This window comes from Parasteatoda tepidariorum, chromosome 5 (assembly GCF_043381705.1).
Source record: "Parasteatoda tepidariorum isolate YZ-2023 chromosome 5, CAS_Ptep_4.0, whole genome shotgun sequence".
NCBI classification, from domain to species: domain Eukaryota; kingdom Metazoa; phylum Arthropoda; class Arachnida; order Araneae; family Theridiidae; genus Parasteatoda; species Parasteatoda tepidariorum.
Genome location: NC_092208.1, coordinates 32151008 through 32167859, shown reverse-complemented (window position 1 = coordinate 32167859; position 16852 = coordinate 32151008). Strand labels below are relative to the sequence as shown.

The following is a 16852-nucleotide window of genomic DNA, read 5'->3' as shown; positions in this document are numbered from 1 at the left end:
AAAAAAAAAGTAAAAAAAAAAGAAAAAGAAAAAAAAAACGTTTTTAGCCTCAGTGATCTCGTGACTGCGACCGTCCACTTTTCGGGGCCAGGAAAATGGCTGACATCAGGTGTTAAATAGTATTGTTGATTAAATGTACAAATTGTTACTTTTAACCTTATGAAACATCTACATCTTACATAGTGACTTTTAATTTAACTTTGAAAATAACTAATACTGATTGAAACTTCAATTTTCTATAATAGATCTCTATGACTCATAAATTTTTGTAACTGGGATACTCTGCCGATAAAAGAAAGGTTTTTAAATCGACAAAAGTTAACTCGTTTTTGTTGTTTTTCATGTTTACATATGATCGACTAAAGTGTTAATGAATTTGCCTTTTTGACAACTACCTACTGTGCATATTGTCCAGAAAAAGTAGCACTTTTCAAAGTAAAGAATGAACTCGCCCCACGAACCTCCTGCTGAAGACAGCATCAAAGTTGTCTGCCGATTTCGACCTTTAAATGATGCCGAAGAAAAAGCTGGTAGTAAATTTATTGCAAAATTCCCCCCAGGAACTGAAGAATGTCTTTCACTTCCAGTGAGTAATTTAAATAAGCTTTTAATTACTGTTTTGAAAATGTTGTGAATTATTCATTCGCCCATAGGTTATGTCATTGCCGTTAATACCATTCCATTTCAGTTGATCAAACTCACAGGCTTTTGTCGTGTGGCATTTTTTGATGGTTTTAAACATTGATAAGACCATCATGTAAAGTATCTACAGCCTTAGAACTCAGATATAACATTTTATTAATTATGTAAACATCTTAAAAGTAGTATAGCTCCTAGTGTTTTTGTAGTAGTAATTGTATCAACTGTTGTTATTAATTTTCTTTCTCTTGCATAGTTAAAGTTAAACATTTACATTTCTGATATTTTTCAAGAAGTTAAAAATTCTACTTTCATTATTATATAGTAAATTTGCTTTTTTTTAAAAAAATAATCTTTACAAGTGATAACTATTAGTAATACAAAAAAAAATTGGACCGTTCTTATTTTTAGATGTACATATTTGTTTAGCTTAAACCAGCTTTATTTCATTCTATGAATCGTTTTATTTTTTAAACAATATCCGGATAGAAATTCGTAAGTTAACAATGAATCATTTTTATTTGTTAGCCCTTCAGTTCACCCAACTTTTATTTTATACCTAGTGTTTATGAAGAATCTAAGATTTATTTTCATTTTGAAATATTATTTTATATTATTTGGAATTGTAATTAACTTTAAACTATTAATATAATAATATTAATTAATAAACTCAAGTGAAGTTGAAAAAATAGTAGGTAAATATAAGAAAAATTTTGGGCCAACTGCAATGACAAAAATGTTGCTTTTCCTTTATTACATTTAATATACAACAGAGTCTCAATAATTTGAGGGGGACAGGACTAAACCTTATTCGAACTTCCAACTTCCAAAAATTTAAATAAATGGAAAGAAGGCAATTTTTAAATTTTTGAACTTCTGAAAATTTAAATCTTTGGAAACAAGGCAATTTTTAAATTTCTTTATTTAATTGACAAATATATTATATTTAAAGAAAATTTACTTTCACTAGATCAGGGTGCATTTACTGAATTACACCAAGTGTTAAAATATTCATTATATTACTGCATCAGGTTAATTGTACTTTAAAATAGTTGTCTAATGATTTTTGTTTAAATGCACTGTTCGCATGTTTCATTGTTCAATATACAAATTTGATTTTCAAAATTCAGTCATAGTAATTGTAGTAAAACCGATCGTTGTAATCTATCCACGTATTCTGTGCTCATTGTTTGGGACCAAGATTGAACAATTGAGACTACTGTAAATCTAAAATATGTATATATAGTTGGGGGAGATTTCTGTGCCCAGGGATATTTTTAACTCTTTTACAAGCGTACTTTAGCTTTGAAAATTAGATATGCTCCTAAGCAAAGTAGTCAGGCATTTTTTTACTTTTGAAATTAATATGAATTTTTTTCTAAATAGGATAAAAACTAAGAGAAATAGATAGAAAAACTGTTAGAAACATTAACTTAAGTATTAGAATAGACTTGAATTTAAAGAATGAATTGTAAGTGTTAATAAATTTGAAATTTGATATTGTTGTAAAATTATGGAAAGTGAACAAAAAATAAGATGCTATATAGTAATTTTAATGAAAATGTTTTATTTAATAGTTTTATTCTTCTTTATACAAAATGTGTCAAATATGCTAAATGTGTAAAAATTACAATTGTGCAAAATTCTTTTTGCAATCTTATATTTCATCCATAAAGGTTTATTATTATCTTTTTTTTTTTTTTACATAAAATTGGTTTCTGTAATTTATGTTTTCAGTATTATTGTATTTCATACTTCCAAAATAAATTTCACTTCATCAAAAAAATGTCAAAGAGTACTTTTACTTGATGAAAAAAAATCTCAGTTATATCTCTGTCCGTGGCTTATCTGTTTGCACCAATCATCACAGCCCGAGCACCAAAGGATTTTTATGCATGCAAAGTTTTTATAAAAAATCTGTAGTGGTTTGTCTGAAGGTGGCCACAGGTCGGTCCCTTCCTGTAAATCTGACTAGATGTTGTCATGATTTGGTGGATTTTTTGGAGATGATACCTATACAGAATACTTACATATAGTTGTTTGCACTAAAGTTGCTTTGAATTGCACTTAATGTATTTGACCCCATAAAGATTTTTTTTTTTTTTTAAAATTTCTCATGTCTCCATGTTTGACACTGAAATCTTTTCCGAAACTAGTATTTGATACTTGTCATTTAAAAAAAAATGTTTTTTTTTTTTTTTGCATCAAACTAAACTATTAACGGTACTAACATTCAGCTTATCTAATGAGAAATATTTCAAAATTATGTTGTACACGCCATATTCTTTTTTCTACAATTCTATAAAGTAAATTGTGGCTCATTATCCACTTCAATGTATTTTAATACTATGCTCTAGTTTAAAGTTTTACAATATTTTATGTCACCCAATTATAAAAAGTAGGTATGAAATTTTTTTTTAAAAAAAAAAACCCTGTTCTCTTGCTATATACAGTAGGGAACCGATTATCCAGAACGATCGGGACGCTATTCCGGATAACTGGTTTTTCCGGTTTTCTGAATCGCTACAAAAAGCCGTTTTTATATAGTTAAACCCAACTAAAAAAATTTAAAAATAATCTTAAAAGAAGTAATACACTAATGATTATTTCCAAAATGATGGTAAGGTAAACATCTTTCAAAAAAGAACGAAAAATCCTAAAATCTTATGAGGAAAAATTTTTTTTGGGGGGGGGGGGAAACTAATCGAATTTCGTTCCGGTTTTTTGGTTTTCTGATTTCCGGATAACGGGTTCTGTACTGTATTTGAATTTCCTTTTATCCCTTTTGTGATATACTGTAGGGTAGGGCTGCACTACCTGGAGCTTGTGGACTGTTGATCTGTTGGACATAATTAGAAAGAAAAAAAAATTGCACAAATTTTGAACCGCACATTTGAGTCCTTGCGTATTGATGAGCTAGCTAATTTAGATAGTTTCTATTGTAAATCTGTGTTTCTTGATTGCTTTTCTGCCAGTATTGCTTCAGAATTTTGCATGTTTTTTTTTAGAAAAAACTTATACTTTTATTACAATATAAATATAAAAACAATGAATGAGACAATCGATGAATGGTGAAAAAAACATAAAAAACATTCCAAAAATAAATAAACACTATTAAAAATGGGTTGTGAAACTTTAAAAAGTTTATGACATTGATTTCCAGAAATATTGCAAGTGTCTAATAAAGTTTCCAGGAAGAAAAAGATATTTCCCTCCAAATAAATTAGGTACTTTTTAAAAGTAAATTTTAGAAACTAGATTTTGCGTTTTGCATTGAAAGAGCATTTTTAATTGGAACCTTTCTTTACCCATTTTTCTAATTAACCAAACATCTCTACTCATTTTTGCAAAAGAAAAGGGAGGCGTTTGTGTAAAGCAATGATTTGTTCCTGAGGAGAGAGCATGCACCAGCTGCTAATAATAAGTAATAATAATTCAGTAAAGGATATTAAATAAAAGCTCACATTAAAACCAAGCTAATTGCTTTAACAAAAATTGTTAAATTTTCTAAAGGTAAGAAAAAAAAACTTTATTTTTATGTAACTCAACAAAAATCTCCTTCAGTTGCATTTCATTATTTTTCAAGTATAAATTGATTTACGTTTACATTGAAACAAAGCATAATTAGATATTATTGCCATCGGTAACTTAAATCTTAATTTTTACTGGAAAGTAACTTCACTTTAAATTAAATTTTTACTTTATTAAAAAAATTCAATTCCAACCAATCTGGTTCAGATTTCTTAGGATCGTGCTAAACATGAGCGGTTTTCTTGATTTTATTCTTCATGTAATGCACTTACACGTTAACTTTACAGAATAAGGGTTTCTTGATAGCATATTTGCCCCTTGTTTGTTGCTTTATCTAGGAATTATTTAATCTTTTAGAGATTCAAAGTGAATAGAATACGGAGATAACAATAGACATTATTAAAAAATTCATAACATTAAGAACATCAAAACCGCTTTTTGTTTTAACCTTCTCTTCTATATTGGTAATACGATAAAAATTTCCATCCAGTATCGTAAAGTTGTAGCGATTATGCTAAGGTAGTTATTAGCTCATTAAATAAATGGAAAGAAGGCAATTTTTAAATTTTTGAACTTCTGAAAATTTAAATCTTTGGAAACAAGGCAATTTTTAAATTTCTTTATTTAATTGACAAATATATTATATTTAAAGAAAATTTACTTTCACTAGATCAGGGTGCATTTACTGAATTACACCAAGTGTTAAAATATTCATTATATTACTGCATCAGGTTAATTGTACTTTAAAATAGTTGTCTAATGATTTTTGTTTAAATGCACTGTTCGCATGTTTCATTGTTCAATATACAAATTTGATTTTCAAAATTCAGTCATAGTAATTGTAGTAAAACCGATCGTTGTAATCTATCCACGTATTCTGTGCTCATTGTTTGAGACCAAGATTGAACAATTGAGACTACTGTAAATCTAAAATATGTATATATAGTTGGGGGAGATTTCTGTGCCCAGGGATATTTTTAACTCTTTTACAAGCGTACTTTAGCTTTGAAAATTAGATATGCTCCTAAGCAAAGTAGTCAGGCATTTTTTTACTTTTGAAATTAATATGAATTTTTTTCTAAATAGGATAAAAACTAAGAGNTTGTGTAAAGCAATGATTTGTTCCTGAGGAGAGAGCATGCACCAGCTGCTAATAATAAGTAATAATAATTCAGTAAAGGATATTAAATAAAAGCTCATATTAAAACCAAGCTAATTGCTTTAACAACAATTGTTAAATTTTCTAAAGGTATTTTTTAAGAAAAAAAAAACTTTATTTTTATGTAACTCAACAAAAAACTCCTTCAGTTGCATTTCATTATTTTTCAAGTATAAATTGATTTACGTTTACATTGAAACAAAGCATAATTGGATATTATTGTCATCGGTAACTTAAATCTTAATGTTTACTGGAAAGTAACTTCACTTTAAACTAAATTTTTACTTTATTAAAAAAATTCAATTCCAACCAATCTGGTTCAGATTTCTTAGGATCGTGCTAAACATGAGCGGTTTTCTTGATTTTATTCTTCATGTAATGCACTTACACGTTAACTTTACAGAATAAGGGTTTCCTGATAGCATATTTGCCCCTTGTTTGTTGCTTTATCTAGGAATTATTTTATCTTTTAGAGATTCAAAGTGAATAGGATACGGAGATAACAATAGACATTATTAAAAAATTCATAACATTAAGAACGTCAAAACCGCTTTTTGTTTTAACCTTCTCTTCTATATTGGTAATATAGTAGGGAACCGATTATCCGGAACGATCGGGACCATCGCTATTCCGGATAACTGATTTTTTCGGTTTTCTGAATCGCTACAAAAAACCTTTTTTTTTATTGTAAATCCCAACTAAAAAAAAAATTTTTTTTGGAAATAATCTTAAAAAGAAGAAAACACGATGGAGTAATACACTAATGATTATTTCCCAAATGATTGTAAGGTAAACATCTTTCAAAAAAGAAAGAAAAATCCTAAAATCTTCTGAGAAAAAAATTTTTTTTTTTAAAAAATGGCGGAAAAATTTATTGAATTTCGTTCCGGTTTTTTGGTTTTCTGATTTCCGGATAACGGGTTCTGTACTGTACAATAAAAAATTACCATCCAGTATCGTAAAGTTGTAGCGATTATGCTAAGGTAGTTATTAGCTCATTAAGTTATATTTATAGTTATAGGATGATTAAAAATTAAACCCTAATAGTTAAAAGATTTTTCATTTAATATACTGTTGTTTTATTAACTATTTTTAAAGTATCACACGTTTAACAAAAGGTACAATAACAAATGCTATTGAAAATGTAAGTAAAATATATTAATTGTAAAGTTCACTATTAGCAAAGTCTTTACTTCATAGCATAGTTTTACACAATCATTCTACATCTGAATAGTCATCCAAAATTTCTTTTTTAAATTTAGTTTAAAAAAGTCTAAAAATAAGTACTCTAATTTATAGTATAGTAGCACTATAATTTTCGTGAGAAATAATTATATATTATAAAATATTTGTTACATAGAAAATTATGAAATTCTTATATTTTTTTTGCTTTAATGTTATAATTCTTGGCTAGGTACTTATAACCCGCTGGTTGGTAAAACTAAATTTTTCTGGGTATCTGGAACTGGCCGGGTAACAAGTAAATTTTTGCGTGGAACCCAGGTCAGGCAAACTGTTAGGATTAGGTACACCGCTTGTTAACGATAAAAAGGGCATTATATTGTACACCACAGAACTACCTAATGCCTAGTACAAAAGAAATCAAACAAAAAATGATCCTACTTTCAAGCAAAATTTCTAATAATTAGTTTGGCATTTATTTAGATTTTATTCATTGTATTTCAAGTTTAGTTTTAAATAACAGCAATATGTTTATTCCTAATTTTATTATTATTAATAACAAAATTCATATTATTGATAAAATTAGGATTTGTTGATTTAAATCATAATTTAAATCAATTTTTTTTGTGTTTATATTATTTATAAATATTGATTTTAAAATTTAAAAGACAGTGTTTTAAATTATTGATATTTTTATTATTTTCTTTTCTTAGTTTTAAAATTTATTTTAAATAAATTGCTGCATTAATTAATTTTAGTTAACGAAATTACTTTCTTTCTGGGTGTGTGTTAAATTCTAACTCATTTGAAATTGCATATTTAAGAATTTTTGGTTCTTGAGATTGTAAGTACAGATTAACATAAACATTTAGTGCTGTCTTAATATAGGCTTGCATCGCTGTAGAAAGTAATTAATAAACATGAATGTTTTTCCAAAAAAAAAATGCAAATGTTAATTAAAATTCTACCTTTTGATTGAAAGAGCATGAATTAGAATCTACGTTATATTTTATTGGTGGAAAATGTATATTTCTTAAGCTTGAGGTTATAATATAAAGAAATTACCCTAATATGCCAAAAATAGAAGAAAAAAGTGCTGATGAATTCAGATATTTTTTTTCTTATATAGTGTCATTCTTCCCTTTCACTCTTTCAAACTCTTTTTGAAGCAGTAGGGTTATTAACTGGTATTTCATAGGTACCAACTGTTCGGAATTTTTCGGATTTGACCCTAATTTTTAAATCAAAACTGAAAATCTGATATTTTTATAAAAAAATCCGAATTTTCGTAAAATTGCAGTATTTTTGCTTTTAAATCAATCCCTTCTGTTCGCTGCAAGCACGCTTCCTGTGATTATTGTACAAAAGTAATTTTTAGTAACTTTTTATTGGAAAATACTATTCCAATATCTGTTGCTGATTGTTTCTCTAAATTGAATCTTAAACAACTATTATTATTTTTAAAAAATTTTTTTGTAGTATTTAAGCACTTGTTTAAATACTACATTAACAGAAATATTTGTTTTATGATTTTTTTTCCTCATAATTTGTTTACAGTATCTTTGACATCATCAGATTTTCTATAATGAAATTTTGTGAGAAAAAATTCCAATGAGTACATAGATTTTTTTAAAATTTTCATTAGCTTTTTTTAGCATAAAATGAATATTTTAATATCAAAATATATAAATTAAATAAATTTTTTATTTTTTTTTGATTGACTACATTTATAAACACAATCTGTTGCATTTATTTTGTCATTGACTACATTTATAAACACAATCTGTTGCATTTATTTTGTCATTTTCAAAATCAAGAGCAAAAAGAAAAAAACAATTCTAAATAAAAATTATGGTTTACTAATTGAAACTTTGTTTTAATAGTTAAAGATTCTTTAATTTCATCATGCATTTGTTTCAAAATGGTTGCTATGTATTCAAAGCTATGTATTGTAATGAAAAATTATTTTAGTAAGTTAGAGCTTCTAAAATATTGTTGTAATATAGTTTTAGTACTAATTTAATTTTGATTAAACATTTATAAAGTTTTTTTAATTTTAAATTAAAGTTCTTACAATGCATTTGAATAAAAATGAAGAAAAAAAAATCAATAAAATCAGGAGCCCTGGATAGAATTAATAATAATGATGGGAATAATAATAATAATAAAATTACTCATAACTATAAATAAATTTAATGCTTTTATTTCAGTTTTTTTTTTCTTTTCCCCTGAATATATTTTCAAAAAGATAACTTATTGAAAATTTTAAGGCATAGTTTGATTGTCTATTCAATATATATATGATGTTCAAAGAAAATATTAAAAAAAAGTTTTCTAGAATAACCCAACTTTACTGTAACTGCTGATTATCAAGAAATTTTAAAAATAGTTTTTTTCATACTAGTTAAATAATGGCTTTAATATTCAATTTATTTAAGCTCTCACTAAAAGTAGTTAATCATTACTCAGGTCTTAAGGACATTCTTAAATTGTGAAAGAAAGTAGGATCTTATTCAGTTCGTACAGTAAATGATGCTTGATGACTTCCTATGTGTGATCTCTTCTTTGGGGATTACTGAAACCCAACATTAACAAAAGGAATCATTTGTTTATTTATGTTAAGCATAGAACATCACTGGTGCTCCCCTATTCATGGTTCAGTTATTTCTACGTAGCGCTACCTATGGTCAAAGCAAGGAATTGAAGAACAATTTCAAGGCAAATTTTTTTTTCTTCTTATCTCTGGAAAAAAAAAAAAAAAACATTTTTTAACAATATTTCCTTTTATATATTTCCATATTAATGCAAAAAGAAAAAAAGTTATGTAAATTAAAAGAAGAAGAAAAGTTTTTGAATGTAGCTTAAGAAGTAACTTCATAAAGATATAAAAATTACCCTAAAAACGCAATCACAATTTGTTTTAAAAATTATTAATAGAATTAAAAATATAACTTGTTGCGTCAGGTAGATCAGTTCGAATGCGATCTGTTCAGTTATATAAAACAAAAAGCTGTTGGGCTGTAAATAATTGAAAAAAGTAATATAACTTTTATGGAATAATATTGAGACATAGATTGAAGCTGGCAACGGTGCTAACGGCGTTAAAATGCTACACCAAGAAATAATGCAAAGAGCAGAATGGCATTTATTTGACACATAATGGAAAGAGTAAGTGATTAAATTTACAAGAAATTAAGCGTCTAGATCCTGTGAAAATAAGCACCAAAAATTTCCATCCTTGTCAGAAATAACCTGGACCAAGAGTTAAAAAGAGATAGTCTGGCATTTTGGGGGGCCTTTGTCAAAACAACTTTAAGACTCTGCCATAGTTAATAGTAGTTTTTGGTGAGTGGTAACAAATCTGTCTCTCAGCAACCATTAACTAAACATTTTAAATTGTTTGATGATCAGAAGAATGATCATGCTAAGATGACTTTTAGAAATTTTGTGTGTGTATATATATATAAAATTTATTTATATTTCTAAAGAAAATAGTTATATTTATAATTTTTGTTATTATTATTATTTATTTATTTAATTTTGAAGAAGAACATGAATTTAATAAAACTTCTGCAAATTCCAAGCTTTAAAACACAATATTCAAAAACAAAATACATTTTATTTTAAGATTTCAAATATTTTTCTGAACATTAAGGTAGTTCAATATTAAAATGAAATTTTTGGAAAGGTAGCAGATAATACAATTTATTTTGTCATTTCCAAGGTTTTTATTTTATTTATTTAAAAAAAAACTAAAATTATGCTTTATTATTTTTTAGCCAGTTTTCCAGTTGTTAATGATGATGCATCTTTCTTCCATTTTCAGAAAATTTGAATCATCCGTGTACATTATTACTATAATTTTTTTTTTTTTTTGAGATAATAGTATAAGGAGAAATGTGTTTTAATTAATTATTTTTAGTAATATTTTCCTAACAATTATATTTATAAAATTTGTGTAGTTATAAATTAAATTTTTTTACAGTACTTATTAAAAAAAAAAATCACGAACTCTACTTTAAATACTTAAGACAGTTAAAAAAAAACTGTTAATAGTTTTTTTTAAAATTATTTTTTTAAAAATTTGAAAATAATTTAATTTAAAAATTTTAAAATATTTCAGAAAAAAAATAATTGTTTTAAAGTTTTACGCATACAAATGATGCTAGTATTGTGTCAAATGACATTCGAAAATTGTCCTGAAAATTTCAAGCAACTGTATTAAGATTAACAAACCTCTCCAAAACTTCAATATTTAAAACTTCAGTGTTTTAATGTAAATTTAAGTTATTATTGATTACGTTTTTAAAAACACAGGGTCTGGGTCTGTTTTAACGATAAAAAATTTATGAAGGTTTCGCTAATAGACCCAGATTTCTTCTTATATAACTCCTATTATGTTATAAAATATAAACTCTCTTAAAAATATACTTAATTCAAGAACTTAAGTTTTACTTTTCTGAGAATGACCCTACTATTTAATTTTAAACGCTTTCGACCAAATTTTTAAGTTTTTTTATATTTTTATTTATAAACATTAAGATTTTTTATTCCTTGATGTACAATTTTAGAACATATTTTTTCTTTCTCCCTTTTTTTATATTTTATTTTCGTTAGAATTTCTTTGTGGCTTGAAAGAATGGAAACTGGAGAACAAATTATATTTCCCGCAGACGATTACCTATCCTTAAATGTTTTATATTCTTAGAACTACGGCAAAAGTTTCTTAGATATTTATACCCGGAGCACATTCTTGATGTATAATCTTTTTCGGCGTTTTAGGGTGGTGTCCTAATCTAAAATGATGATAACGCTTAGCGGACGTGGTTTATTGTTGAATAGACGCGCTTCAGTTCTTCTTTCACGCGTCTTTTGCTTCCTACTCAAATAATCTCTTTTTCTTAAGTTTGTTCTATTTTGACTTTTTCCACGGATCGGCAGCCACAATTCACTTCGCGGACATTCCTTTTAAATTTTTTTTTTTTTTAAAACTTAAATAAGAATGAAGGAAATCAATTCAGTCTTCGTGCTTTTCACAAACTGTATAATTCTGAATTGTTATTCACTATTGAATACGATCCTTTTAAACGTGTTAATCTTTGTGTAAACTTTTAGTGAATTTTTTTTATTTGATAATTTACATTTAATATAGTTGAACGAGATTACGCATTTATGAGTTTAAAAATAAACGATATTCAGAAGAAGATTGTGGTTTAAAAACTTATTTCTGTTGTTAAATATAACAAGTTGTGTTAAAAAATATTATTGCTTTAGTATGAAATTTAAGTTTGTTTTTAAAGGTGCATTTAAGGGTGTATTAGTTAAATCTTTAGTTTCATTCAAGTAGTAGATGTAAACCAACTATTTCTAAATTTTTAACAAACTTAAGACTTATTTTAAATTGAAATCGTTTTATATTTGACGAAATTGATGCTGCTTCGCAGATTCGCTTTTAAATTTCGAATTATGATTTTGATTGATTTAATTTTTGAGGCTGTGTCTCTACCTCAAATTTTCACCACTTGTAATAGTGGTCCATGCAATATTACAATTTAACTCTATTCAATTTCTGAATTGCGTTATGTATTTTACATTTGAACGATCTCCTTTTTTGAAATTGCGGTAGCTTCACATCCTATGTTTTTAGTCATGCTATTATTAGCCAAATAATTGTAACCAAGTTATTTCGATAACTTCGGTAGCAGAAACCTTCCAGCACTGCAACAGGGGCTGCAGATTGTCACGCTATCTGCAGATTATATAATTATATATATATATATATTTTTATCTCAGATTTCAATGATGATAATAATAATTTGCCATGGCAAGACAATGTCCTTTTTCTTTCTTTTAAACTTTTGAATCAAATAAGATTAAGTGAAAAAAATTAAGTAATTTTATTTGAATTTATAATTTTTTTGTGCTTTTAAATGCATTTTTCAAGGCAAACAGTTTATTTCTTTTAATTATTATTTTCTACGAATATAATTAACACCTGATTATTTTCTAAAAAATATGTTTAAAATTTACAATACAATTTATTTTTTTTTGTTATGTTTTTTAAAAAAACTTTTCAATAGAAAAGCATATTCATCCCAAATTGAATCAAAATAAGAATGGGTATAGATTAATTATTGAAAACTTTTCCAAGCCATTGAAATAGACTGGACGATAAGACGTCTGAAATACTTTTAAATTGTATTTAGGTTTAAAGCCCTAATTTAAATAAATAAATGAATGAAAAAAATTTTAGTTGAATGACATAAAAAATAAAAAATTTGAGTCTTAAAGATTATGGAAATTATTATGAAATAGAAGTTTTACATGTTTTAATTTCATTCGAAATGTTACCAGCATCAGTTTCAAACAGTCTTATAATAGAATTCTATAAGATAAGAAAATTAGTCTGACAACAAAACTAAGCTTCTTTGACTAATGTAGGCGGACACGTCACTTTTTTTTACATGAGCCTTTCTACTCATTGAGCACTGACCTGTTTCATTATCAGACTTAGTGTTTATTTTACATACAGACAACTATTTTTATAACCTTTGTCGCCAACTTCTCTTTTTCTATTTTAAGAAGAAAAGAAAAAAGAGGTAAAAGGCTTTTTTAGTTTATATGAACTGCCCAATGACTCCCAAATTACAACAAAGTAGTGCGATTTTTTTCTTTATCAATGAGAAATATGTCTTTTAATAGCATAATTTATGTAGTACGAAATTTAATTTTAAAAGATGAATTTTTTTGTTGTTGATCTTTTTATCATGTAATAAAGTACTTTTAAAAAAAAAAGGCAAAGATTTCTGGGCGTGTTCCCGTAACACCTGCCTCTCTGGGTAATGCCAAGTACAATAAAAACTAGTAACATTTAACTTGGCTTTATTTTACGAAATTAAAATTTATTTGACATAAAAGGAGACTGCTTTTTTTTTTTTTCCTTCTTCAGTTATTGGACGTTTAAGCAGCATAGTAATCTATACTCGCATTCCCGATTAATCGCCACGTAGGGTTAGTTTGTTCACTCTTGAGGAACTAGTGTATTTTACTATTAAAATCTAATTTTCAATTTTTCAATTGAATAAATCACTTTAAAAAATATTTTTTCGGTTTTGGTTTTATACTATTTTTTCCCCATTTTAATTTTCTTATAAAACGCGTTAGATCGATAGGAGAGTTTAGTTTCGGTCATAACTTTAGTTTCCGACTTGCAAGGGTGCCACGGCAGACTCAAAATGTAAAAAGTGGAGACAACTAAATAACAAAAATCTATTAAAATATTTTAAAATTAGCATTTATTTTTGCAATCTTATTGAAAGTGAATGCGAAGAATGTTTTCGCTTTAAATATGAATAATTTTAAATGTAAGTCATGGTGGCAGCTTTGATCTATGTTTTGATTCAATAATTAAATTGATGAATTAAACAAAAATTAATTGTCTCTACCACTGCTTAAATTTTTAATCGCCCGTGGCATCCCTGGACTTGTAAGTAAAGTTGAATAAATCATTTTGTGAATTTATATAATTTTTTGATACCATCGTGACACAAAATTTTTAATTCTTTAAAACTTGTTAGAATAGACTTGTATAAAACTTGTTGTAGGCTAGTCTCACAAAGAATATTTCTAAGTAGAATTTCGATTTTGAATAAAACTTTTTTATTGACTTTTTAGCCGATATGTTTATTTTGAGAACACTTCGTTGGTTCCTGAGTTATTTTCAAAAAAACGTTCGATGCTGAATAAGAGAAAGTAAAAAATTACAACAACCGTGATGTGCAACACGTGTAGCTTTTATTTGAAAGGTGTTTGATTCTAATTCACGTTGGCCAAAATTTTATTTTTGTAGTCTCCCCCCCCCCCCCCTTTGCGCAATACCCGACAATTTGGGGTGGTGGAAATACAGTAAGGGTTCCTGGTTATTTAATTATTACTTTTTGAGTTTTTATATGTCAAAAATAAAGATTATTTTTTGTTAAACAAAAACTAGTATGAGTAGACGGCAGAAGGACGGTGACTTTTTGCAGCCTCGTCCTCTTTACTTTAAAAATAAACAAACTTCTCATGTTTTGGCGTAATTAAATAGTTTATTGGCGAGTTTTCGATGTAAAGGAAGTACCATTCTCGGTGAAATTCTAATTTGTTGTGGCTACGTACTCTTAGGAGAAAGATAAATGGCCTTTTTTTGAAACATAAGTTTTTGTTTTTGTAATTTGTGTACAATCCTGGAATATTGGGTTCTTACAATTTGAATAAATGATTATGCCTAACCATGTGATTTAAATCAGATTTAATTGTTTAATTGGATACCTGCATGCGATGTCAAGCGTGTGTGTCGAATCTGATTGGCTTTTGAATCGACGAATGCAACGATTTATATACGATGACGTCACTTGCAGGTGTATTAAAAAAACCAATTCTTTTAATTTTTAATTAAAAAATAACATTCTTTTTTCCTTCTACGGTTTTTTAACACTCTGCCTTCATTTAAATAAGGGGAAAAAATTAGAAAATTTATCAATTAATTCTTGATGGTTTGTAATTGTTTCAAGTTAACTCTTCATCAGATATTATTAAAGTAATAAATTTTGATATTTAAAATTATTATTATTGAATCAATTGTAATTAAATTTATCTTAAATATGATTGCAATCAAGTGCTTAAAATATTGAAATGATTTTCCCATCTTTAACTTTCGCCGCTGGGCTTTCGTTTCAAATAACAAGACGCCTATTTTAACAGAAGATGAAATACGTCTTACTTTGTTTAAATTTCTAATTGGTTTTCGAGCACAATTAAATTGCAAACTCGCGTTATGCTTTAATGAATGAATTTTTGTTCCATTCTATATCTTTATTTTCTGCCGCTTAATCGGTAATCCATGCCAGATCGCATTGTGGTCTGAGCTGAATTTACGGTATAGGTGGATTATCATCCACTGATACCGTTAATTTACTGTTGGCAAGCAAGGGACATGGTCTCTAATATAATTTAATATGAAATGAACTTAAATTTGGTGAGCGATAGCGATCGTGGGGAGGTTTAAAGCCCTGCAGTGATTTTCACAAAGCTTTTTATCATGGTCCCCAAGATTTTTGACCCACCCACTCACCCTGGTGGTCTATTTTAAAAAAAAAACTCACTAAATAAAACCCTATATATTCTGGGCACAAATGAGTTTTTTTGGATTTTTTTTTATAAACATAATCAAAATCTGCCCTTATAACAATTATTTTTTATTTGACTTATAAATATTAATACATAATGCACAAATATACATAACCCCACTTTCAAAACTTAATGTATTAACTTGGGATTAATATAATGATTTTTCTTGATTCAACATGAAGAAAAATCACCTTTTTTAAGCAATAATTTGAGCCTTAATGTTTATTTGTTTAAGAACAGGTGCAGAGAACAGGCTGGAATAACTTTGTCTTTCTTTTAATTTCTTAATAAATAAGTTTTCAAATACAAATACAATAAGCATATACAGTACAGAACCCGTTATCCGGAAATCAGAAAACCGGAAAACCAAAAAACCGGAACAAAATTCGATAAATTTTCCCGCCATTTAAAAAAAAAATTTTTTTTTTCCTCTTAAGATTTTAGGATTTTTCTTTCTTTTTTGAAAAATTGTTTACCTACCATCATTTTGGAAATAATTATTAGTATATTACTTCATCATTTTTCTTCTTTTTAAGATTATTTCCAAATATTTTTTCTTCAGTTGGGTTTAACAATAAAAAAACGGCTTTTTGAAGCGATTCAGAAAACCGGAAAAATCAGTTATCCGGAATAGCGATGGTCCCGATCGTTCCGGATAATCGGTTCCCTACTGTANTTTTATATTTACATTTATATTTAACCTATAAATTTTCTTATTAATGATAAATTTATCAATGCAGAATTAAAATAATATACTCAAATTCATTTAAAATGACTTAATTTTAATATAAACAAAGTTCTAAATTATATTATTATGCTTTATTAAAACTAAATACGAATGGGTAGACTCGCCCCGCGAATTCTGGCTTTTTGTTTACAACAGCAAAACTTACATTCTTTTTGTTTTTTTTTTTTCATATAAAATTAATGTAATCTTAGTCTTAGATAAGTTTAAGACGTTTGAACAGGTCGGTTAAAAAGACACTAAATAAATAAAAACGGATCAAACTACTACAGCGCCATCTTCCTTAGAGTCTGAACTAAGTCCTCCGTCGGTAAAAATTTTTTTATTTGCAATTTAAAATAGTTAAAATTAAATAAAACTAAAATGGGTAGTCTCGCCCCTGGATGGGTAGACTCGCCCCGGTTTACAGTATATATTTTTAATTAATA

General features: G+C 27.0%; 1 protein-coding gene across 1 annotated transcript in view; it reads left to right on the top strand.

Annotated features, from left to right (window-relative positions):
- Positions 1–21: 21 nt before the first annotated feature.
- The window catches only part of LOC107444172 (kinesin heavy chain), a 53324-nt gene continuing 36493 nt past the window's right edge, over positions 22–16852 (top strand). The window contains exon 1 of the mRNA XM_043042751.2: positions 22–586. Within this exon, the coding sequence (XP_042898685.1) occupies positions 443–586 (144 nt within the window). The 5' untranslated portion in view covers positions 22–442. The remainder of the gene's footprint in view (positions 587–16852) is intronic.